The 27207-nt window shown below is 35.6% G+C and overlaps 1 protein-coding gene across 3 annotated transcripts in view; it reads right to left on the minus strand.

Moving 5' to 3' along the window:
- The window catches only part of LOC143239156 (protein spitz-like), a 122639-nt gene that overhangs the window by 85658 nt on the left and 9774 nt on the right, over nt 1–27207 (minus strand). For 2 of the 3 annotated variants that reach the window (XM_076480011.1, XM_076480009.1), the window contains exon 2: nt 393–510. The exons of the other annotated variant lie outside the window; for it this stretch is intronic. In XM_076480011.1, the coding sequence (XP_076336126.1) occupies nt 393–510 (118 nt within the window). The remainder of the gene's footprint in view (nt 1–392; nt 511–27207) is intronic. 3 annotated transcript variants of the gene reach the window in all.

Genomic DNA, 27207 nt, shown 5'->3' on the forward strand with positions numbered 1-27207 from the left:
GGCACATAAAAGAAATGGGGATGGTATTATTACATATAAATAGACATGTGAAAAGGGATGGGGTGGGTGTTTACTATAAGTAGGCACATAAAAGAAATGGGGATGGTATTATTACATATAAATAGACATGTGAAAAGGGATGGGGTGGGTGTTTACTATAAGTAGGCACATGAAAGAGGTTGGTTTTCATGTGAAACGTGATAGAATTACGATACCTTTGAGAGATCTCTGGGTTGATAAAGATGGTATATAGCCATGTTCAGTGCCTCACTGACTAATAAAAACTAAACCTAAAGAATACGTAAAGGTACGATAATACCCAAAATTTTCACCCAAATTCTACGCATATAAAATAAAATAAATCACAGCATTGTGACAAATTGAAAACTTACTTTTATTACTGGAATCAGGAATAAACAATGGACGACAGCTCTTCCAGTGGGTAGCGGGTGTCTGAATTTGATATCCAGCGAGATAGTAGTCAGAGAAGAGACACCACGTTTTAACCATCTGTAATATCACAAAGCTACATAATGAGCTATCTGTGCTCTATCCACAGTAATCTGATTTTAACGTTATAAACAGGCTGTGCCACTAGAGGGCATTTATACTGGTATTAATCACTCCACATAAATTAATTATGGTTACCTTAAATTAACGCATAATTTCAAAAATTGAGATATTTATTTTTAAAAATCCTGTTTCAAGAAATTAATGACGTCACAGCGTAGGGCAGAAGTTACCTATCATTATTATTATTTCAAGTGTATCAAAGCATACTTTAATATACTTGATCATGTATTTTACAAAGAATTGCAAACAAGCGCAATATCAAACAAGTAAAAACAAATATTTATTTAACATGTGTATTACGGAGACTGAGTTGATAGAACCTTCCAGCGTAAACTATTCCATAAAGGTCGCAGATACTAAAAAAACAAACAAACTAGATCTCTAGGTATAAGTCAGTAATGTTCGTTTCAAATCTATCTTACCCCAGCGCACCTTACCTGCATATAGTGATGTAAAAACAATCAACCCTTACTAATAATCAAAAACTGGTTGGTTGGTTATAATTCAGCATAAATCTACACAATGGGATATCTGTACAGCACGAGTATCGAAACCCGGTTTCAAGTGTAGCAAGTTAGCAGAAATACCGCTGTGCCAATAGACCAATGAGGGCAGTTAAGAATCGTTTAGAAGAACTCTAAAATGTGGTCTGTCTAAGATATTAAAAGACATTAGGAGATGACATAAAAAAGTCATGAAATATATCAGAACTAGGGGACCCCAGTAACCACATATAAGGTCATCATCACGGAAGTGAAAGAACGTAATAGATATTCGTGAGATTTTTATCTTACTAATCGGTATGTATACATTTTAATCTTAACTCATGACTCATGGCTGGGATGTGACATCAGAAAGGTATTCCCCTGTTTACGTAATAATCTACTTATTGTCGTTGAATATCACAAGAAATTAAGAATTACATTAAATTTCGGTTTTAATCGGTATGTAATATTATATCGATTCCTTGTTAATTTTAAACACGTTATTTGGTGAATGATATCTTAAGCTCAAATTTATCGTGATTCGGAAATGAAAGCGAAACCTATAACACTGTAACGCTATCAAAACGAAGATACTGCTTCAACTTTAACTGATTGAAATATGGATTTGTTTCCGATTTTGAATTTCGCGCAAAGCTACACGAGGGCTACCTGTAATAGCTGTCCCTAATTTTGTAGTGGGAAAGCAGCCAGTCATCACCACCTACCGCCAACTCTTGAGCTACTTTTTTACCAACGAATAGTGGGATTGACCGTACATTATAACGCCCCTACGACTGAAAAGGCGAGCATGTTTGGTGCGACAGGAATTCGAACCTGTGTATGACCCACCTGGTCATGCCGGGCCTGAAATATGGAAGTTACTGAGACAGCTATTTATTTAAATTATCGATTAAAGAGACGTCCTCAGCGCACCCTATCCCTAACTGCCCGCGCTAAGAAATTCACTGTCACTCTTATAACACATCCATAGTTTAACGTTCGGAGAATATTTTGTGACATTGCACACGTTCATCGACTTCAGAGTTCAAAGTTCAACCACAGAACCACCCCGAACACGATTCGAACCAGAGCAGTTAGACAACTGGTATGAGAAACAAAAACTAACACGTTCAAAGCTTCCAAACTGGCGAAGTGAGGAATTCCGTTAACGCGATTTTCTCATCTCCGAGTTCCTTTATTAAGAGAAACTAGCAACAAAGGAAATTAGAGTTAAAAGTAATTTTCATACAAATCGTACAGCTCTGTACAACTACTGTCTGGGTTAAGGGAAGAAAGGATATAAAAACAAAACTGTGGTACAAAAACATTAGAGATAATTATTTGTGCCTAAAACCCTTTTGACGGTGAACTACTGCGGGAAAAAAAGTAAAAACAGTGTAAAAAATGGTCCCCATCGATACCTTTACATATACAAGACACTGAGGACATGTATGTGACGGGAGAACAATAAAATATCGAACAAAAAATGTCCTTGTGGACAAGGCGTAGAAACATTACAGTTGTAAAACAGCGATCACTGTAGATCTCGTCACTGAGGGCTGACCAAGTGTAACACAGAGCAGGTTGGCTTGACTGTAAACAATGAATGAAAGCTCTTCAAATTGTTTAGAATTTGGTAAGCGTATCGCTGAAACTACGCCCGGCCTTTTAAAGTTCAACACCTGTACATACATGGCCAGATGGCCGGATAATCATGTCTGACCGACTTTTTTCTTTTATCACTTACCCTTATGACGAACCTTACACGTTAACAAGAATATAAAGAAAACAGCGTACCTGATTTTAACCTGATTCATTTTTTATTATTTATTTTTAAATAAGGTGTATTCAAGTAGAAAAAATAGGTGTCAGTGGTTAAGGCGGTGTTATATTATACACCTCTAATAATAACACAAACTATTTATGAGGTGTTGACATCCAAGTCAGTTTCTGTCTCAGTGAACACATGTGCAGAAGAAGGAGCAGAAAGTGTTAACAAAATTAAAAAAAAAAAAACATACTAAACACATAACACAAGGTCCAAAACTCAAAACCACAGTTAAGGAATATACTAAAACACATAACACGAGATCCACAACTCAGAACCACAGTTATGAACTTTCATAACACAACAACTGTTGGTTGTTTAAAATTTTCAAGTTCTCCTAACGTGGCTACTGTTGCTGGATTTCAAGATCTAACATAGCTATTACTGTCTGAGTTTCACGTTCTCCTAACATAGCGACTGATGTCTGGGTTTCAAAATCTAACATGGCTACTAATGTCTGAGTTTCACGTTCTCCTAACATGGCGACTGATGTCTGGGTTTCAAGATCTGACATGGCTACTACTGTCTGAGTTTCAAGTTTTCCTAACGTGGCTACTGTTGCTGAATTTCAAAATCTAACATGGCTACTACTGTCTGAGTTTCAAGTTCTCCTAACGTGGCTACTGTTGCTGGATTTCAAAATCTAACATGGCTACTACTGTCTGAGTTTCACGTTCTCCTAACATGGCGACTGTTGTTTGAGTTTCAAGATGTCCTAACATGGTTAATGTTGTTTGAGTTTCATATCCTAACATGGTTACTATTATCTAGGTTTCACGATTTCCTAACATGGCTACTGTTGTCTGGGTTTCAAGATCTCCTGACATGGCTATCGTTGTATTAGTTTCAAGACATCCTAATGTAGTTAATGTTGTCCAGGTTTCAAGTTGACTAAACATGGCTATCATGGTCTGATTTTCTAGCTCTTCTTACATAACTGTTCTTACCCAATGAAAACTGTGTTTTATATAACTATTATTCTCTTTGAATACTATAACTGTTTTTATATAAGTATTGTTGCCCGATGAAAACTACAGGTGTTTTTTTTATACAAGTAGTGTTGCTCGATGAGAACTATAGGTGTTTTTATACAACTACTCTTGCCCGATGTAAACTACAATTTTTTAAATAACTACTGTTTTCCGATTAAAACTATGTGTCTTTATATAACTACTGTTGCCCGACGAGAACTATACAAGATTTTATATAACTATTATTGCCCGTCGAGAACAAAACGTGTTTTTGTTTGTTTGTTTTTGCACAAAGCTACTCGAGGGCTATCTGTGCTAGCCGTCCCTAATTTAGGAGTGTAAGACTAGAGGGAAGGCAGCTAGTCATCACCACCCACCGCCAACTGTTGGGTTACTCTTTTACCAACTAATAGTGGGATTGATCGTCACATTATAACGCCCCCATGGCTGAAAGGGCGAGCATGTTTGGCGCGACCCTCAGATTACGAGTCGCACGCCTTAACACGCTTGGCCATGCCGGGCAAACATGTTTTTATATGACTACTATTGCTCGATGAGAACAATAGGTGTTTTTATATAAATACTGTTGCTCGATGACAATTATAAGTTTTTATATGACTAATGCTGCCCGAGGAAGACAATACTTGTTTTTATACCACTATTGTTGCCCAATGAGCACTAAATGTTTTTATACAACTACTGTTGCTCGATGAAAACTATAAGTATTTTCATATGATTACTGTTGCCTGATAAGGACTATAGGTGTTTCTATATAGCTATTGTTGCCCGATGAGTACTATAAGTATCTTTATATAAATACTGTTGTCCGACGAAAATTATAAATATATTTGTATAAACACTGTTGCCCGACAAAAATTATAAATATATTTATATAAACACTGTTGCCCGATCAGAACTATACAACATTTTATATAACTATTGTTGCCCGTTGAGAACAAAACGTGTTTTTATATGATTACTGTTGCTCGATGAGAACAATAAGTGTTTTTCTACAACTACTGTTGTTCGATGAGGAAAATACGTGTTTTTATATAACGACTGTTGCCTGATGAGAACTATAGGAGTTTTTATATAACTACTGTTGCCCGAAGAGGTCTAGAGTTGTTTTGATACAACTACTGTTGCCCGAAGAGGACAATAAGTGTTTTTATATCACTGTTGTCGCCCAATGAGGACCATGTGTGTTTTTATATAACTACTGTTGCCCAATGAGGACAATACGTGTTTTCATATATCTACCGTTGCCCGATGAGGACTATTAGTATTTCTATACTACTATTGCCCAATGAGGACTTAATGTTTTTACATAACTACTGTTGACCGATGTGAACAAAACGTGTTGTTATACAATTACTGGTCTCCGATGAAAACTAGAGACTTTTTATATAACTATTGACACCTGATGAGGACTATAGGTGTTTTTTATAACTAGTGTTTGTTTTGTTTTTTTAATTTCGCACAAAGCTATTCGAGGGCTATCTGTGCTAGCCGTCCCTAATTTTGCAGTGTAAGACTAGAGGGAAGGCAGCTAGTCATCACCACCCACCGCCAACTCTTGGGCTACTATTTTACCAACGAATAGTGGGATTGACCGTCACATTATAACGCCCCCACGGCTGAAAGGGCGAGCATGTTTGGCGCGTCGGGGATGCGAACCGCGACCTTCGGATTACGAGTTGCACGCCTTATAACTTGGCAATGCCGGGCTCCATATAACTACTGAAACTCGATGAGAACTACAGGTGATTTTTATACAAATGTTGTCGCCCGATGAAGACAATACGTGTTTTATATAATTGTTGTTGCCTAATGAGAACTATAAGTGTTTTTATGTAACTATTCTTCCTCGATGAGAACTATCGGTGTTTTATTTACCTACTTTTGCTCGATAAGAACAATAGGTGTTTTTATAAAACTGTTATCCCCGATGAGAGCTATAGGTGTTTTTATATAATTATTCTTGCCTGATGAGGACAGTGGGTTCCTTTATATAACTAATGCTGCCTAATGATGACTATAGACGTTTTTATAAAACTGTTGTTGCCCGATGAGAACTATTAGTGTTTTTACATAACTACTGTTGCCCGATGAGGACAATATGACTTTTTATATAACTACTGTTGCCTGATTAAGACAACACGTTTTTGAATAAGAACTATTGCTCAATAAGGACTATAGGTGTTTTTATGTAAATATTGTTGCCATATGAGGACTATAGATGTTTTATATAACTACTGTTGCATGATGAAAACTATAGGTGTTTTTATATTAGTATTGTTGGCCAATGAGAACTATAGCAGTTTTTGTATGACTATTCTTGCCCGATGAAGACAAATACTTGTTTTTATATAACTACTGTTGCACGATGAAGACTATAGGTGTTTTTTTATAATTATAATTGCTCAATAAGAACTGTTTTTATATAACTACTGTTACCCAATTAGAACGATAGTTTTTATATAATTACTATAGGACTATAGATATTTTTATCAAAATATTGTTGTGAGATGACGACTTTAGATGTTTATATAACTACTGATGCTCGATGACGATTATAGGTGTTTTTATATAGCTATTGTTGTTCGATGAGAACTACAGGTGTTTCTATACAACTACTGTTGTTCAATAAAAACTATACGTGTTTTTATATAACTATTGTTTCCCGATCAGGACTACACGTTTTTATATAACTATTCTTGCCCGATGAAGACAATACTTGTTTTTGTATAACTACTGTTGTTCGATGAAAACTACAAGTGTTTTTATATAACTACTGTTGCACGATGAGAACAATCGGTGCTTTTATGTAACTACTGCTGCTCGACGAGACTGTAGATGTGTTTTATATAATTACTGTTGCCTGATGAGAACTATAGGTGGTTTTGTATAGCTACTGTTCCCCGATGAGGGCAATAGATGTTTTTATGTAACTACTGTTGCCCAATGAAAATTAAATGTCTTAATATAACTATTCTTGCCTGATAAGGACAAAATGTGATTTTATTTGGCTATTGTTGCTCGATGAGGACTATAGGCGTTTTTACGTAACTACTGTTGCCCGATGTAAACTATAGGTGTTTTTATGTAACTAGTGTTGCTTAATGAGACTATACTGTTTTTTATACACTTACTGTACCCGATGAAAACTATAGCTGTTTCTATATAACAACTGTTGCCCTATGACGATTATAGGTGATTTTATATAACTATTGCTGCCTGATGAAGACAATACGTCTTTTTATATAACAACTGTTGTAGGATTTCAATTATAGGTGTTTTTATATCTCTACTGTTGCCCAATGTGAACTGTAGGTGTTTTCATATAGCTACTAATGCTCGATGAGAACAGTAAGTGTTTTTATAGAACTACTGTTGTTCGATGAGAACTGTAGTACTTTTATACGACTACTATTGCCCGATAAGGGTTATAGATGTTTTAATAATTACTTTTGCCCAATGAAAACTATAGCTGTTTTTAAATAACTGTTGATGCCCTATGAGGACTATAGATGTTTTAATGTTACTACTGTTACCTAATGAAAACTCTAAGTGTCTTTACATGACTATTATTGCCTGATGAGAACAAAAGGTGTTTTTATTTCACTATTGTTGTTTGATGAGAATTACAGGTGTTTTTATTTCATTATTGTTGTTTGATGAGAATTACAGGTGTTTTTATATGACTATTGTTGCCTGATAAAATACATGATTTTATATAACTACTGTTGCCCCATGAGAACTATAGGTGTTTTTATGTAATTATTGTTGCACGATGACAACAATAAGTTTTATATAACTACTGTTGCCCGATGAGAACTATATGTATATGTGTTTTTATCTAACTATTGTTGCCCGATGAGAACTACAAGTTTTTATATAACTACGGTTGTTGGATGAGAAGTGTAGGTGTTTTTATATTACTATTGTTGCCCGATGAGGACTATAGTTGTTTTTATATAACTACTGTTGCCAGATGAGGACAATAGATGTTTTAATATAACTACCGTTGCCCAATCAGAAGTACAGGTGTTTTTATATAACTATTCTTGCCCGATGAGTACTATAGGCGTTTTTATATACCTAGTGTTGCTCGATGAGAATTACAAGTTTTTATATAACTACTGTTGCTCGATGACACTGTAGGTGTTTTTTATATAATTACTGTTGTTCGATGAGGACGACAGGTCTTTTTGTATAACTACTGTTCTTCGATGAGAACTATAAGTATTTTTATATAACTACTGTTACCCGATGAGAACAATACACGTTTTTATATAACAATCGTTGGCCAATGAGAACTAAATGTTTTTCTATAACTGTAGTTGCCCATTGAGGACTGCAGATGTTTTTATATAACTATTGTTGCCCGATGAGTAGTATAGGTATTTCTATACAACTACTGTTGCCTGATGAGAACTACAGGTATTTTTCGCCATATGGTTGCCCGATAAAAACTATAGGTTATTTATATAAATACTGTTGCCCGATGACGACTTTAAGTTTTTATATAACCATTGTTGTTCTACGAGAACCACAGTTGTTTCTATACAACTGCTGTTGCTCGATGAGAACTATAGGTGTTTTTATATAAATAACTACTGTTGACCAATGAGAACTATAGGTGTTTTTACGTAACTATTGCTGCTCGATGGGAACTAGAGGTGATTTTATATAACTACTCTTGGCCTATGAGGATTGTAGGTGTTTTTATATAAGTACTGTTGTCGGATTACAATTATAAGTGTATTTTATATAAATAACTACTGTTGCGCGATGAGAACTATAGGTGTTTTTATATAACTACTGTTGTTCGATGAAATATGTAAGTGTTTTCATACGACAACTGTTGACCGATGAGGATTATAGATGTTTTGATATAACTACTGTTGCTCGATGAGACTGTAGGTGTTTCTCATATAATAATTGTTGCCCAATGAGAAGTATAGAGGTTTTTGTATAACTACTGTTGCTCGATGACAACTATAGCTGTTTTCATATAACTACTGTTGCCTGATGAGAACAATAGGTGTTTTTGTATAACTACTGATTCCAGATGAGACTGTAGGTGTTTTTATATAATTACTGTTGAACGATGACAACTACAGGTATTTTTATATAAATATTGTTGGTCAATAAGAACTATAGATGTTTTTTATATAACTACTGTTACATAATTACGACTATAGGTATTTTTATATTAATATTCTTGCCTGACGAAAACTACAGGTGTTTCTATACAACTATTGTTCCTCACTGAGTACCACAGGTGTTTTTATTCAACTACTGTTCCTCGATGAGAACTATAGGTTTTTTTATATAACTACTGTTGCCAGATGAGGACTATAGGTGTTTTTGAATAACTACTGTTGTTGAATGTGAACTACAAGTTTTTTCATAATTACTGTTGCCCGATGAGAACTATAGGTGCTTTTGAATAACTTTTGTTGCTCGATAACAAAAATAGATGTTTTTATATAACTACGGTTGCCAAATGAGAACTATAGATGTTTTATGTAACTATTATTGCTCGACGAGACTCTAGTTTTTTATACTAGTACCCGATGAGGACTATCGGTGTTTTTCTATAACTACTGTTGCTCCATGAGGATATTACGTATTCTTATATAACTATTCTTGCCCAATAAAACTATTGGTTTAGGTATGTAACTATTGTTGCCCTATGAGGACTACATATGTTTTCATATAACTACTGTTGCCCTATGAGGACCATAGGTGTTTTTATATAGCTATTTTTCCCCGATGAAGACAATACGTTTTTGTATAACAAATGTTGTCGGATTAGAATTATATGTGTTTTTATATAACTACTGTTGCCCAATGAGAACTGTAGGTGTTCTCAAAAAACTACTGTTGCCTAATGAGAACTATAGGTGTTTTCATATAACTACTGATGCTCGATGAGACTGTAGGTTTTTCATAGAATTACTGTTGCCCAATTACAACTATAAGTATTTTTATATAACTACTCTTGCCCAATGAGAACTGTTTTTTATATAACTATTGTTCCCGATGAGAACTATCGATATTTTATGTAACTATTGTTGCCCAATGAGAACTATAGGTTATTTTATGTAACTATTGTTGTCCGATGAGAACTGTAATTGTTTTTACATGACTACTCTTGCCCAATGAGAAGTTTTTATATAGCTTCTGTTGCAGGATGAGAAATTTTTATTTTTATATAACTGCTGTTGCTCGATGACAACTATAGATTTTAATATAACTATTATTGCTCGATGAGTACTATAGGTGTTTTTATGTAACTACTATTGGCCGATGAGAACTATAGGTATTTTTATATACCTACTGTTGCTCGAGCAGAACTACAGGTGTTTTTATATCATATTGTTGCCCGATGAGGACTTAGGTGTTTTTATATAACTACTGTTGCCCGACGAGAACTATACGTGTTTTTGTAACTATTGTTGCCCTATGAGGAATATAGATGTTTTGTATAATTACTGTTGGTCGATGAGAACTATAGATGTTTTTTATACAACTTCTGTTGCCCAATGAGAACTACAGGTGTTTTATGCAACTACTGTTGCTCGATTAGACTATAGGTGTTTTTTTATATAATTACTGTTGCCCAAAGAGGACTGTACGTGTTTTTGTATAACTACTGCTGCCTTATGAGAATTGTAGGTGTTTTTATATAACTACTGTTGTCCGATGAGAACTATAGGTGTTTTCATATAATTACTATTGCTCGATGAGAACTTTGTTTTTATATAACTACTGTTGCCCGATGAGAACTATAGGCGTTTTTATATAACCACTGTTGTCCGATAAGGACTATAAGTGTCTTTATATAACTACTGTTTTTCTATGAGACTGTAGGTGTTTTTTATATAATTAGTGTTGCCCGATGAGGCCTATAGGTGATTTTGTATAACTACTGTTGTCGGATTACAATTATAGGTATTTTTATATAACTAGTGTTGCTGTATCAGAACTATAAAGTTGTATATAACTAGCCTACGTTGGCTGTGGAAGATGTTGACTAGTTGCCTTTTCTCTTACCCATCTATTCAAAATTAGGAAGGGCTAGCGCAGATAACACTTGAGTAGGATTACACGAAATTCACCTAAAAATAACTTTCATTGTCATTATCGACAGCCATATTCGGGGTTTATATAACAAAGGCAGATTTATTGAGCTTGTCCATGAACTATTTATGTCAGTATTCAATATGGCAGATTTGATGGAATAACGGCCTGCTAATTATATCGATTTGTATCGAACTCCCTTATGAGCCCTCAATGTAACCACTGAGAGACGTTGAGTCTCCACGTCTGTTTGATATTCGTTGTCTAATTTTGACTTGCTAAGTTCCAAGTCAAAGCGTGAAGCTTAACTGAATGCAATGATAACTGGACAATGAAGAATCATTCTTGAAGACAAACTCAGCGATGTCTATAACAGCCGGTTTTCTTCTGCTATATTTATCTTTATTTTACTCTCGGTAGAAAAATATCTTGAAATGACGTGAGTACAGAGCGGTAGACGCGGGAAGTAAGAAGGCAGACACCGAAATAAGATGTGTGGTGGTAGGCAAGATGCCAGTAGACATTAGACTAAACAGTGACTCAGGTGCATCTGTCTAGGTCACATATGGGTTGATGCTATATTTCGGGTGGGGTTCGTATGTTAGCTGTAATAATACGAGACTAGAATCGTGTATTTGTGGTGTTAAGATCATTGAACAATGAAAAGTTATTGTTTTACGTTGTACAACATTCAACATCTCTTTGTATCAAACATCATCTCAAGTGGTGTGCACAAAAAACGTGATTCAGGTGTGGGTGAAAAATATGAAGTACAAACGGATCTACACCTATTAACACGTGTCTACTATTTAGGTTTTCCTGTCGATATTTCAACAAATCGGTTGTTTCAAAATACGGAAAAAGTATAAAACAATTTTTTTGTATATTCAAAATAAACTGATTGTTTTATAAGTACGGTGACATCACTGCAGTCAATTCATAAGTAGCCTGTATAAAGATCAAAAATTCTTCAGACTTTCAAAGGGGTGTGCCTATGGTAATAACTGATTAGTGACAGTAGGTTCAGAAAAAAAATGGCAAAGGTTAGACGCAATAGTGACATGTTAAAAAAGGTACGGTGTTAGCAAGAATTTGATTAGTACGGGTAAAGTATACAGTTACGTAAGACATGGAATTAAAACCTGCCAGGGATTTACATAAAAAAAATAAATGTCGATAAGGGAACAAATTAATGTGGTTAAAGTCAGTTATTAAAGATTTTAATATAGATTTACTTCTGTAAAGAAACAGTAATAATGTGCTAACTTCGCAATTAAAGGGTTAAAATAGTCCATTTCTGGCAGAAAATTATATGTTTGTTCTACTTTCTGCACAATTTTATTTTCCTATACAGGAAACAAATTTTTTTAACCCTAAAGATTAACAAAACTACACTCTACCAACAGAAAATTTGAAACAATTACTAGATTTCAGGAACTTAACTGGAAGTAGAGAAGTTGGCAAAGAATTATAACAATATTTCATATCCAATCCCAACGAGACCTTTCGTACAATACCAGGACTAATCAAGCTTACTGGGATTTTTCTTTTAATTTAGCGAAGAATATTTGCGCTAGCCGTCCCTAATTTAGTAGTAAAAACTAAATAGAAAGTAGCTAGTCACAAACACTCACCGCCAACACTTGGGCTATGGGCTACTCTTTTACTAACGAATAGTAACAGTCACATTAGTACGCCTCCACGACTGAAACTGCAAGCATGTTTGGTGGACTGAGGCATTCGAATTCGCGAACCTCAGATAGAGTCGAGCGCCCTAACCATATGGCCATGCCGGACCAGTTAGGATATAACAAAGTACAAAAAATAAAAAATACCATATAAGGTAATAATATATGTTAACATCTAGGTGATCTTACTTTTAAAGAAACAGGTTTCACTTGCAAAATTACTTCCTTTAGTTTTGATTAGCAAATGAAATTACCTAAAAACCCAACATTACTAAGTCATGCTTACAAGAACATCAAGTCCGTAATGCTGTAGACTTATGGAAATACTGCATCGCAAAAAATTGTATCTGGTGTAATTGAGCAAAGGAAAAGGCTTGTCAACAGTTTCCCAAATTATGGCGAACAGATACGTCAGTGACCAGATATTCTAGGAAAGGGATTTCCCCAGCACTCCTATATTCATTTCCGTATAAGCACCTAGAATCAGAGAAAATCTACTGTTGTTGTTTCTATAATAAATTAAATACCGCCCCACCCCTCCAGTGGTTCAGAAGAAAGTATTATCGCTTATAACTCTAAAAACCGGGTTTCCATACCTGTAACGGGTACAGTATGCATAGCTCACTGTGTAGCTTAGCACCTAACAAATTCCGTATATCTATTGTTGTTTCCAAATGTTGATGTTAAGAACATCACAATATAAGCCAGTATAAAGAACTTGTCTATCGTAATGCGTAAAGGTTCTGCAGTTTGGCTAAGTTCGTATTATCCTCACCAATGAATTACAAACCACTTTAAACAAACATGAACAAATCCTGTTCACAATCACGAAACAACATCGATGTACAAAAATTCACAGCCAGCTACCGCTGATCTTTCTTCTTGGTACAAATACTGAACAAATTATTATTCTATCTCTTTTCTTTCTCTCTCACTTTTTAAAGTTAGAAATGTGATAAGTAGGTGACAACGTCGTATGGAATCGATATTTATTTGACCATTTATAACTACAAGTAGGTAAAGGCTTACCTTCAACATACGTGAGCTGGTCTACTACTAGAAGTGGGTAAAGACTTAGCTTCTACAAACGTCATCTAGTCTAATATTAGAAGTGGGTAAAGGCTTAGCTTCTACAAACATGATCTGGTCTACTACTAGAAGTGGGTAAAGGCTTAGCTTCTATAAACGTCATCTGGTCTAATATTAGAAGTGGGTAAAGGCTTAGCTTCTATAAACGTTATCTGGTCTACTACTAGAAGTGGGTAAAGGCTTGGCTTCTATAAACGTCATCTGGTCTAATATTAGAAGTGGGTAAAGATTTAGTTTCTATAGACGTGATCTGGTCTAATGTTAGAAGTGGAACAAGATTCCGAGTACCCTAGGTAAGATCTCATATATGACTCTGAGTCCCTTTGGTGACAGCTGTTACCACTGTCGTCTAACTAGACAAATAGTTGATGGATATTCTTCTGGCAAACCAAATAATTTATATATTTGCAACTATCTCATAACTTTATATCTTGTACAGTTTATTAGATATCTTACGAAATATAATTTCAGTTATATAATGTTTGAAAGATAATTTCAGTTTTGGAATAAAAATAAAATCAGGTTGCCTACACTAATTATTCTAACGTCTCCCTACTCCTTAAAAAGAACAAAAACACCTTCGGTACTTTGATAACGGGAAACCTCCTTTGAAAAAAATGAAAGTTTTAAGATGACTAGGTAAAAAAAAATTCTTTATTTTAAATGTACGACGTTTCGCTAAAACTTTAGAATAAAGTTTTTCATTACCCAGTCAAGACATTTCAAAACTTTTACCTTCAGTAACTCACAACTGTGTTCACTATTCATATTCTTCACGTCAAGATATTGTCCATTTTCAGTCCAATTATATGGTCCATCATCGTCAGAAACTTATGAGGACATTAATATTGGTGTCGAGCATGGTCAGTAGTGTTGCTGGAGAAATAGCTACTTCGTGTGGTAAAATAAAAGGACAGTCACCACTTTGACCTGGTCAAATTAGGACCGTAAAAGAAAAGCAGATCTAGTTTCACGCAATAGCTGGTGATTTGATTTTGTTTTATTTTTGAGCCTAGAGTTGTTTGTCTGACACTTGAATATGTACACATCTGAATGGGCGAAAGAACTGAATGCATGTGACATACACAACATTAAAACTACTCTCGACCTAGCCTGTCCTGACAAGAAAACGTCAGACACATAACACTCTCTTTGAACATGATATCCTATTGAACAGAAAATGGGTGGAAGAGTCTGGATGGAACATTAAACATTTGAAAATATTGGTTTTAGTATCAATTCTTGTCATCTTAAAGATTTATGTGATTCGCATTCACTCAGATAAAAAAGTTGAAACATTCACGGTCTCATATTTATGGTCCCTTCACCTACATTATTGGTTGTATTTAACAAGTTATCTGAGGTACAACGTACTGAAACAAATAAATAAATCCTTTGGAGTTTGTAGTTTTAGAATGTATTAACCATATGTTAAACGAACAAACTTGCTGGTCTTTTAACAGAGTTCTAGACTACAAAAGTTTGTTTAAATAGACCTCACACTATGATATATGGTGTGTACAGCTGGCTGATTGGTTCGCGTTTTATAGCGCAAAGAAATTAGGCTACAAAAAAACCTTAAAGCAAAATATAATAAATGTAAAAAGAAAAAAGTTAAAAATAAAACAATGACCAAAATCAAGCATAGGATTCAAATATATTTAAAAAGACCAATGTCCCATAAAAAAAAACTGAAAACACAATCAAGATGGGCAGTGTCACCATTGCCAATGACACTGTCCAATATCAGGATTAAACCATTAAACGTTTATATCGAAAATTTCAATATGATGCCGCCTCTGACATTCCTATGGACAGCGCGAAAATCAAACGTGGGCATTTATGACCTGCGTGTCACATGGCCACAGAGTGATGGATTAGTCTCAAAATAAAAAATGAGTTAAAAACTGTGAGCGATATGTAGTCCACACACGACAGCTTCATCCCCCTTATGGTTACCAGACGACTAAAGGCTTGATCTGCGAAAGATTGTTATGAATTCACTCTTCCCAAATCAACTGCAAACTGGCGCAAAGCCGGATTTTCAACACAGGATCATAGTCCACATACAGAACAGGCACGGCTGTGACACTACTAAAACAAAAGGACTTACCTGCAGTGTCTGCACGCTCGTTCCCGGGAATACAAACATCACTAGGTATCCAGAAAAGCTGAATAAAAACAAAAGACAGCGAAAAGTGGAAGAGTCGTTTCTGAACATCTAAAATAATAGGGTAAAAACTAACTCCAAGACCAGTGGAAAGCTGAGAGAACCTGTGTAACTAGTCAGTATACTGCTTAGACTGTGTGCGATCCATGACAAGAGAAATGGCATACAACTCGGCAGTGAACACAGAATCTGTAGAGGGGATCCAGTGAATAACCACTGAACCATAACAAACCATGGCAGAATCCACAGAGTCACTTGATTTTGAACCATCTCTATAATCGAGAACAGAAGATTGGTTCGAAAAGTGTTGGTCAAAGAGAAGATGGTACTTCCAATCTAGAGTATCCACATTCCTCAGTTGATTCAAAGAAAGGTCACGGATTCAATTCAGCCAGCTGTGCCTGGATACGTAGACTAAAAGTAAGAATGGCAGACCATATATTCTGAAAGAGCACAGCCTACCAAGGAAGGAATACCCAATCCCATGTAGCATATTGCAAAGAAAGTTGCAAACAGAGAAAGTAAAGAAGGGGTTCTTGGGCGTCAGTGTACCAACTGTGGATAGTCAAACCCAAGAAAATGTGTAGGGTCCAACATTTTCAAGAAAGAAATCCTGGCTGAACCATAGACTAGAATCCCATAATCCAGCTTGAAACATGTGAGAACACGATAGATTTTCAACACAGAACATCGATCTGCTCCTCAAGAGTTAGAAGAGAAGACACTGAGGCAATACTCTGTACGTTAGTAGCTTCTTGGTCATTTTAGAGCAAGATGGAAAGGGGTGAAAGGCATATTTCCTATTGGTCTTTCAAATCTTGTCCAGATAACTTTGTAACTGGTGGTAAGCTTATCAAAGAATCCTTCTGGCTTTGACGCCTGACCTACCAAACATGAGCATGGGCCCGTTAGAAAGTAAAGAAACAGAAAAGAGTTGGAAACCTGCAAAAGGTACCCAAGGCCCATTTCTGAGTCTCCTGTGATGGCAGGAGACCATCATTACGGAGAATGCCATGGGACACCTGTCGAGGTCTAGTAGATAGAATAAACAGCTACTTGAATTATACAACAGGTTACTTCCTTCACTTAGTCGTTAATAGATGGAAGAATACTGACAGCAGGATCAAGTTCCTAGAGAAGAAGAACCACATAGTCTGTTCCACCTTCCACCGTGGTATCGACAATGGTCAGTCTATCTCAAAATGATAGGAAATTATCACTGCCTCCTGTCGATATAAACTCTCACTACCTCCTATCGATAAAACTTGTCTCATCAATGGCACCCGTACCCTATCTTCCCTTTCGGGGCAAACAAATCCCATAGGAAGCAAACTGAAAATACAAAACCTTCTCCGGGAGGTCCCCGAGAGGGGGTGCATACTGAACAGAATTTCTATTCACAGAACCTTATTTAAACAAACGTCATACTGTAATATACGGTGCATACAAGGTACATTACGTGACTACAAAATCTTGTTTAAATAAACCCCATACTGCAAGGTGCATACAGAACCTTGTTTAAATATAACTCATAGTGCGACATACTGATAACCAGAACCAGTTCCTATTACTAGATGCTACAATGACAGCACACATATTTTACCAATAGCTAGAACCACTTTCCAAATGATAGATGCTACAAATACAATGCATACCCAAAACTGACAACATCTATTACTAGATGCTACAACGACAGCACAATACCACTTACCAATAGCTAGAACCAGTTTCCAACTGATAGATGCTACAACCATTACCCTTTACTTACAACATCTGTTGTTAGATGCTGAAGAACAGAAATATCAGTAATTAGGTACACGTAGAGTATAACTGAAAGTGACTCGAGACTTGAATTACCAAAGTTATTTATAAATAATCCTCTGACCATAAGAAGAATGAATAACAGAAGTAATAACGAAAGTATGTACAATCAATTCACTAGTAACAAGAGTAGCCTCAAAACTTAAAAATAAAATTCCACCCGTGTTTATTTTTTTTTCAAAGCTGTGTTCAGGAAGGTTATTTTTAGTGTGAAAGGATGAATTACAGACCAAAGAATGTCTACTCAGCTAAGAAGCCTTGTTAGTAATATCTGCAAGAGAAGTTCTTGTTGTTGCTGAGTAAAAATCAACAAACCAAAGAGTTTTTAGTTTTACGTCTACCATGAGGACCAAAGTCAGAAGTTAGCGTTATAAGCCCTTAAACGTACGCTGATCCAGAGAGAAGAAGGTTTCTTTGTTTTTGTAATTAAGCACAAAGCTACATAATGGGCTAGCTGTGCTCTGCCCACCACGGGTATCGAAACTCAGTTTCTAGCACTGTAAGTCCGCAGACATCCCGCTGTACCCCTACAAGGAGAGAAAGGAATGTAGCATGCACAACAAACTCCATTTTCACTGTATATCATCATACAACAACAGTGGTACAACAATAAGTCTGAAGACTTATAACGCTAAAAATCGGTTTTCGTACTCGCGACGGGCACAGTTTAGACAGCCCATGGTGTAGCTTTGCACATTCCTGAATCTTAGGTAAAACCTCTCTATAAAAGAACTATCCAAATGTTACACAACTCTTTCGAGGTAGTTAGCCTTCCAGTAACAACAAAATGCTAAGACACAATCGGACATGTAAAGAAACAGGAACATGTTTCACAGGCATTCCCATTTCACGGAAAGCTGAAATATCTATTTATTTGTTTGTTTACCGAATTTCGCGCAAAGCTACACCAGGGCTATCTGCGCTAGCCATCACGTATTTAGCAGTGTAAGATTAGAAAAAAGACAGCTAGTCATCACCACTCACCGTCAAATCTTTTACCAACGAATAGTGGGATTAACAGTCACTTTATAACGCCTCCACGATTGTAAAAGTAACCATGTTTGGAGTGACAGGAAATCCAACCCGCGACCCTCAGATTACGAGTTGAGCACCCTAACCATCTGGCCAACAATATATACTCAGTTATCTTTTTCCAAACGATGAGCAAATGGGAAAAACAAACAAACATAAATATGATATTCTATACACAGATAAAATAATACAGACCAAATCCGGTTATATCACATTTTTCACATTTCAACAAACAGTTGTATTCTATGAACTACGTCAGTAAAGATGTTTTTCTTTATTATGTGAGGCTGTTTCAAAGTATGACCTCTAAACTTCAATTTCTATAAAAAGCGTCTTTAAACACTGAAAACAAAACCTTCTGATCATAGGTTATTGCTTAGAAATTTGGCATCAATTCAATGATTGAAGTATTGTAACTGTTCTAAGACCACAGACTGATTTGAGAAATCGACAAACTTTAAGAGGTTGTGATGGTATTCGTGTGAATGAAACAAATATTCAGCTGGTGTATAAAGTTTGAAACATTTTAATACCAGTCGATTCTCGAAGTCATTAGAAAACAGAAAGCACGTTCTCCAATATTCAAATATTTAAATTTGTAATATTTGAAGCAGTAAAAAATAAAGATAAATGAAAAAGTTTCGGTTTACGTAAGTGAAAAGTGGAAGACATCAATTAATGATATCAGACGTTTTAAAGTAGAAAAGCGGCAACAGTATCACTTTTCTGGTGAGAAAACAGTAGAAATGTGGTACTCAGTAACCTCTACACTTACTTTAACACTAACAGTTTTCATCACGTACCTCGTGCCATGGCGAGAAGGCATCTTTATAACTCTCGCTACACGTGGTAAAACAATTTGGGTTTCGTCTTTCTGTGACGTAGGATAAAAACTAGTCTTTTGCTGGATTGTGTTACAATAAGTAATGTAATGAGTTTAGGGGTCTATCTTAGTAACGTATAGATCAGTATAACTGTTAACAGACACACAGGTTTTTTTTTTTGGTTTTTTTACAGTTTGTCGAAGCTATAAATAACGTAAGGATGTTTTGTGTATGTTTTTACTTGCATGTTTCTATCACTACTGTATGACCCAAAACATTTGAAAGTTCCCTTCGGAAGAGATCGTTTTTGGTTTTTGTAAACTACTCTGTTTCTAAAGTTTTTATACAAGTTTCTACCAAGAATATTTTCGAAAAGCATATTCTATGCATGGATCCGTCATGTTGGATCTTTAAAATTAGCGGATTTGAACAGGAACGTTTTTCACATACGAAATTTACTTAAACATAACACTAAAAGTAGGAAATGAAACTGATCTGTTAGGTTTAACATTTCATCATTCTAGAAGAGGAACTATTCTCTTTTTAAATCAGTATTTGTCTTAAGAATGTTATAAAACCCTTTTATTCACCAACAATGGTGTATTTATCCACAAAATCATTTTACCAATTTGGTCCACATGAACCCCATGAGGTTTTTAAACACATTTTCTTGGCTAAATGCAATAAATTAGCTTTGTTGCTAACAGCGTTCTTACTAACATGAGCCACATATAAGTTTAAACAAAAACGTCATCAACGTTGTAATTGGTCGCACTAACTACTGCCGGGCTTCCGATTAGTTACAAAGCGTCTCCAGTTTTCATTTTTACAAGAATCTTGTTCTCGGACAAAGAGTGGCTGATGTCTAGAGTGTCTGTTTTTCCTGTTACGTCACTCCACCATCCTCTATCAACAAAAGTGTGGTAAGAGGGCATCAAAAAAGGTAGAGGAATGCGTTTTGGAATAACGTTCCACATGTGGTACGTTCCTTCTAAGATGTTCATTTACCAACAATCCTGCATTAAAATAAAACTAAAAAGCCCCATTTTGAATACTTTAAAGTTCTATATTTCTTATACGTGGGGTCCTAAACGTGTCCTAGTGATTATAGGATCAAAGAACCGAGACCTTTGATTCAAAACGTGACGCTATCACTTTTAACTGTAATAATAACAACAGTTAATCCCACATTTTGGTTAAGAATAGCTGTTTCAGACGGCGTGATATACTGACTAGTTGTCTTTCCTCTGATCCACTGTTCGTAATTAAGAACACCTGTGCCTAAACAAAGAGGTTTTTGACTTAGCCGATGTGGGTGTTAGGTGTTCAGGTGTAAAAACGTTAACGTCTGCCAGAGTAACAGACTAGTCTGAAATCTGAAAAGAAAAGAAAAGAATGTCTCTAAAAGAAACTTCAACTTTCTGAGTAAAAGTCGACATATACTTTTACTAGGAGCTCTGGAAAAACCAAATTCATTTCTACTGTCTGCTAAGCTGTAACTGTCAAGTTTAACCTCTGAAAAGCCTAAAATAAAAATGGCCGCCAGAAAAAAGAGTAGGAGAACCAATTAACATGCTGCCATTAAGATTAAGCATTATAAACATTTTATTCCCCATGATTTTCGGGTAGTGAATCCAAATTGCGTGTCACATGAATGTTTGGGCAAATTGTTGTTCTTCAGACTATACCCAAACAAAATTGTCTGTACCAATAATGTCATGTAATTTGTTAATGACTAGAAAGTCAAAGATGTGAAGAAATATAAAGTCAGTATTTATGTATTCTAAAGATGGCTGGTATGGGTATTAAAACTTTAAATAATATATAGAACAACGTTTTAACATTCTGAGGTCATCTTCAGGTTAACAAAGAAAGTTTGCAACTGACCTTTGCTGGGCAAATGTCTTATGAACGAGAGTGTGAAAAGGCACGTGATTGTAGGGGACGTTGCAGTTAGATAATAGGTTATTAATTAATATAAATATAAAGGTGTTCCTTCATATTGGTTCAACTTTTGTTTGAGCTCTCGTAAAAGTAGGACTTTGATTTTCCGTTTGTTTGTATTTGTTTCCTTAATTAGTATGTTGTTGTTTTCTATGGTTGTGTTGTGCCTGTTTGAATTGCAGTGTTCAGAAACGTGCGAATGTGTTTTCCTGTGTTCTTTGAATATGGTTTTTGAACACTGCAAACTTTACAAAGTTTCAGTTAAAGTTTTAACATTCACACCAGCCATCATCATACATTTTTCTTAAGTGGGTTTCTCGTCATCTTTTATCTTCCTTGTAACAGGTTTGTTTGTTTATTGTCTATCTTTTATCTTCCGTGTAACTTGTTTGTGTATTTATTGTCCATTTTTTATCTTCTGTGTAACCTGTTTGTTTGTTTACTTATTGTCCTCTTTTGTCTTCCGTGTAACTTGTTTGTTTGTTTATTGCCCTCTTTTTATCTTCCGTGTAACCTGTTTGTTTGTTTACTGTGCATTTTTTATCTTCCGTGTCACCTGTTTGTTTATTTATTTTCCATATTTTATCTTCCTGTAACCTATTTGTGTGTTTATGTCCATATTTTATCTTACTGTAACCTGTTTGTTCGTTCGTTGTCCATATTTTATCTTCTTTTAACCTGTTTGTTTGTTTATTGTCCATCTTTTATCTTCCTGTAAATTACTTAATCATATTAAATTTTTGGGAAGTTTTTAAATCTACTTTATTTTTAAATTTGTATTTTTGAATCTCTGGTTTAAAGTACATTTTAAGTATCCTCACATTTGACCACAGGTCCGTGTTTTAAAATACATTTTTGTTTCATCAGCTTAAACATTTGACACATTTAACAATAATCCTTTGAATCTCACCAGAATGAAAATTAATTCAAAAGGTGGCGATTGTGATGTCATGACGAACATCGTAGTTTTTATGTTGATTTACTTCTATCTATACTTTAATCCTAAAACCCTGAGTCGATTGTTCATAACGTACTGGCTGTTTTGGTAAATTATAAAAAAACCCGCTAAAGCTGCCTTCAATAATACTTAAATGGTATTAGAACTCTGTGAACTTGATAGTGAATTCTTTCTTTGTACAAGATTTTAGTGAAATAATGTTTAATGTAGAAGAACTTGTCAGTCGATCTACGGTGAGATACTGTCATGTCAAGTCTCAGTGACAATGTTTGTGTGAAATACAAACGTTGTGGATACAGCCACGATAGCGTTGCTGTTGAGGTAGAGGTCACGTAAGAACGTTTGGATCCATCTAAAGAGGACATGAAAACTCTGAAGCCCAAGGACAGATAGTTTGTGTCCAGTTTCATTGACTTAGATGGATTATTGATGGATGGATTTAGATAGGTTGATCTGACGTCAGACGACGAAAGTCAAGAAATACATGTTCGCTTTGTCCGTTATTCACAGCTTTTTAAACTTATACGTGGAAAATACCTTATAAAGGCAGAGTACATGTTACAGTGTCCCTTCTCTATATTACAAAGACAGATTACACATCACAGCATCCCCCTTTTCATAATACAAAGACAGATTACACGTCACAGCATCCCCTTTTCTATATTACAGAGACAAATTACACGTCACAGCATCCCCTTCTCTATATTATAAAGACAGATTACACGTGACAGTGTCCCTTCTCTATATTACAAAGACAGACTATATGTCAGAAAAGTAAAACTACTAAACCAGTGCGACTTCTTGATATCCGTAAACTATCTCATCAACACCTCCTGAACTGTATGGATTACCTTAAGATCGTAAATCTGAGACACGTATAAACCCGTAGTCTTCATATGCAACTCTATGCTAATGTTTGTATTTTAGCTACTTGACAAGTTACTTCACCCCCTCCTCAACAGAAAATCCCTTCACATCTAAATAGAACAGATTACCTTTTCAACAGGTCACGAAAAGGTGGTTTACAGACGAGTTCGTACACTATTTATTTACTCTTGATGTCTCTAGATTCCCTTCCATTCCCATAGAGGAAAGTATACGTTATGAATGATACCTCCATATAACTCATTAAAAATTCTCTCAGACTTGTTCTCAACAACAGTTACTTTAAATTAGCCCTCTGTAAAACATATCGTTATAGGCATCAATATTGATGTTACTTTGGCTTCTATTTTATACATTTCTTTAAATCATCAGCTCTTACTCTGCTGAAGTTTGAAACTAATCTTTAACCAGCTAGATGATTACAGATGTATGAAACTAATCTTTAACCAACTAGATGGTTACAACTCTATGAAACTAATCTCTAACCAGCTAAATGGTTACAGATACATTGACGACATTTTCTGTATATAGAATCATGAGTTCCCTTCTGTTTTTCTATACTGTAATCACACCATCCACCAGCTATCAAAGGAAGTATCATTACTGGTAAACTTAATAGAATTGGGAAACGCTACGGCACCATGGACGACCAGGGTCAAACTTTTAAGGTTACTTGTTCAGCGGGTACCTAAATTACTCGGATATTTTACAGTCTTGACACACGGGATTTTAACAAATGACATCAGAAAAGAAACCTGTTTCGTGGAACATACCCTTGGCACATAAACCTCTTAACTTATTTGTCTTCTCAAACGATTAGATCTGGTCTGAATATCAAGATCATGTGAAAACTCAGTAAAACATTGAACACACTTGTTCAATCTTAACACGTGTTGTGTTGAAACCAATGGCTTGGAGAAGTCCTGCATACGTAGGAACACTATTCATCTATGAATTGACGTGTAGACAGTGTTCAGCTAGGTGAATAAAGTCGTTTAGTGTATGATCGTTTCAGAAAAACACATTCGAGCCACTGGAAATCTTGACAAAGTCACAGTTGGACATTAGACCAAAGAACGTAATTAACAATAATTTTAGAAATTTATTTCAACTTTCTTAATAGAAACTTTAAAGAAAAATCTCTTGATTCAATCGTAACGCTCTCAATGGATACAATTCTTAGCCCTCTGTTGGTACTGTATTTTAGTAAGTGTGTTTGCCCTCTGTTGGTACTGTATTTTAGTGTGTTAGCCTTCTGTTGGTACTGTATTTTAGTAAGTGTGTTAGCCCTCTGTTGGTACTGTATTTTAGTAAGTGTGTTGTGTTTGTGTGTGATTTCTTATAGTAAAGCCATATCGGGCTATCTGCTATATCCACCGAAGGGAATCGAATCCGTGACTTTAGCGTTGTAAATTTAGGGAACTCTTTAGTAAGTGTTCTTTGACTTTCATCGTCAAAAACTCTAACCCATTCAACAATAATATGCTCCACCGTTCCATTACATTGTTGTAGTTTTACATTGTGTTGGTTACTATAAAAAGGCTTAAGCCTAAACATCGAATAAAATAAACGTTTATCTGATATTGTGTGCCGTCTTCATTGAAAATATATAAATTTGTGCTTGTGTGGTATTAAAATGCGATGTTATAAACTATAAATTATTTAACAATCGGAACTGGTATCATTATAATTTTAACTCTTTAAGAGTTGTTACTTTATCATTTCTTTTGCGGATTGTTTCGGTTTCTCACCCTGTAAATCTGGTAGCCCTGTATGCACGCATAGCTCTTGTGTAGCTGTGTACGAAGTTTCAAAATAAAAACCTCGCAGTGGCTTAAGGGTAAATCTAAAGACTTATAACACGAAAACTCTGGTTTCGATACCCATGGTGGGCACGGTACAGATAACCCATTGAGTAGCCAAAACAACATGAATAAAATAGCCTACGTCTTGTAGATCCTGTACAGTTTAAATACAATGTTTGAGCTGCCCAAAGAGAAGGTGAATTAAGTTTCTGGATTTGTTATAAGGGCGTTCTTTTGTAAAGATGCTACAGCTATCGTTTTAAAACCGGTAAACAAGCTACAACTATCGTTTTAAAACCGGTAAACAAGCTACAACTATCTTTTTTAAATTTAAAAACCACTCTCCAAGTGGCCCTGCAGTGGCACAGCGATATGTCAGCGGACTCAACCCGCTAGAAACCGCGTTTCGATACCCTTGGTGGGCAATACACAGACAGCCTTTTGTATAGCTTTGTGCTTAATTGCAAAAGAATCAATCAAGCGTTCGCTCTACTACTTACTGGTGAAGGCTCGCTACCAAAGATAAATGTGTATATAGATTAGAGAGAGAAGGTACCAGTAAGTAGTTATTTACAACCATGTTTCAACATTAATCAGTAAAGGAATGTTCTGGAATAACTGTATTATTTTGAAGCAGAAACGTTCGTATATGTTGAATAAATGAAAGTTTCACGTGAAACTGTGTCTATATTTAGGCTTAATCATCAAATAAATTCACACTTCAATACTTATTGTATCTTACTACAAGTACAGTAGTACCTAGACGTCAGAAGTGGTGCTGGCCCCTAGAAGGAAAGCTTATGACTACAGATACTGGATCTGAAGAGCAACTACCTGAAACAACGGTGAAGACTGAGATTCATGCTTCATCGAACCAGTTACCCAAAACCAAACAGTACACTCTGATAACCGACATTTCACGCTTTGCCAACAACACGTACTACACAGTAGGAGTAATATGGATTATATAATTATTTCTACTTTCGATTCCTTATGTTACCCCGCTAAGGACACCTAGTTATTCTTTGTTATCCACATTTCAATTCGTGTAACTTCTTTCCCAATACACACACCATTCCTTCACGTCCAGTTAGTTTGTTTTGTTTTGTTTGTTTTTTGAATTTCGCACAAAGCTACTCAAGGGCTATCTGTGCTAGCCGTCCATAATTAAGTAGTGTAAGTCTAGAGGGAAGGCAGCTAGCCATCACCAACCACCGCCAACTCTTGGGCTACTCTTTTACCAACGAATAGTGGGATTGACCGTCACATTACAACGCCCCCACGATTGAAAGGGCGAGCATGTTTGGCGCGACGGGGATGCGAACCCGCGACCTCAGATTACGAGTCGCACACCTCAACACGCTTGGCCATGCCGAGCCCGCCCAGTTAGTAATAACCTGCGACTTACACTTCAGTTTGTACTTGACACGTATTTTCTAGTCATTTTACACAGAAAATGATTAAGTTAACTGTAACTCAGACTCTGACTTATTTCAAACAGTAAGGTATATTTTGAAACTGAAAGCTCTCTAAACTCGTGAGCCAAGCGCCCAGGTAATAAAAGGGCGTTATATTTTGAATTACGTAACGGGATTGGTTGTCAACTTTATAGCCAAAAACGGAGGAATTTTCATGAGCTCCAGACCTGTCGATCCAAAGCCCAACACACTAATCACTGGAACCAACTCGGTTTATGCTTGATAATCTAAATTTAATATTTACTTAGTCCAGAACTGGGCATTAAACAAGGAATGCCAAGAATCTTGGGTTCCATTAACATTTTGAATATAAGTAAATGGATGCTACATTTCCTGATAACGGATTTAAATGGTTATCAACTAAATAAATAAATACATACCACTTACTGATGATTTCATATTAACATCAAATAAATTATGTTTAACATGTGATGGATAAGATTTCAGTTTTAAACTTTGAAATGTCTACAGAATTATTACAATATTTTAGGATTGTATAGAAAAGCTTAAGGTCTAGTGGTAAACCTGTTGAGAGATAATGGTTCAAGCACCGTTGTCGCAAAA

This window comes from Tachypleus tridentatus, chromosome 13 (genome assembly GCF_004210375.1).
Source record: "Tachypleus tridentatus isolate NWPU-2018 chromosome 13, ASM421037v1, whole genome shotgun sequence".
Classification (NCBI taxonomy): Eukaryota; Metazoa; Arthropoda; class Merostomata; order Xiphosura; family Limulidae; genus Tachypleus; species Tachypleus tridentatus.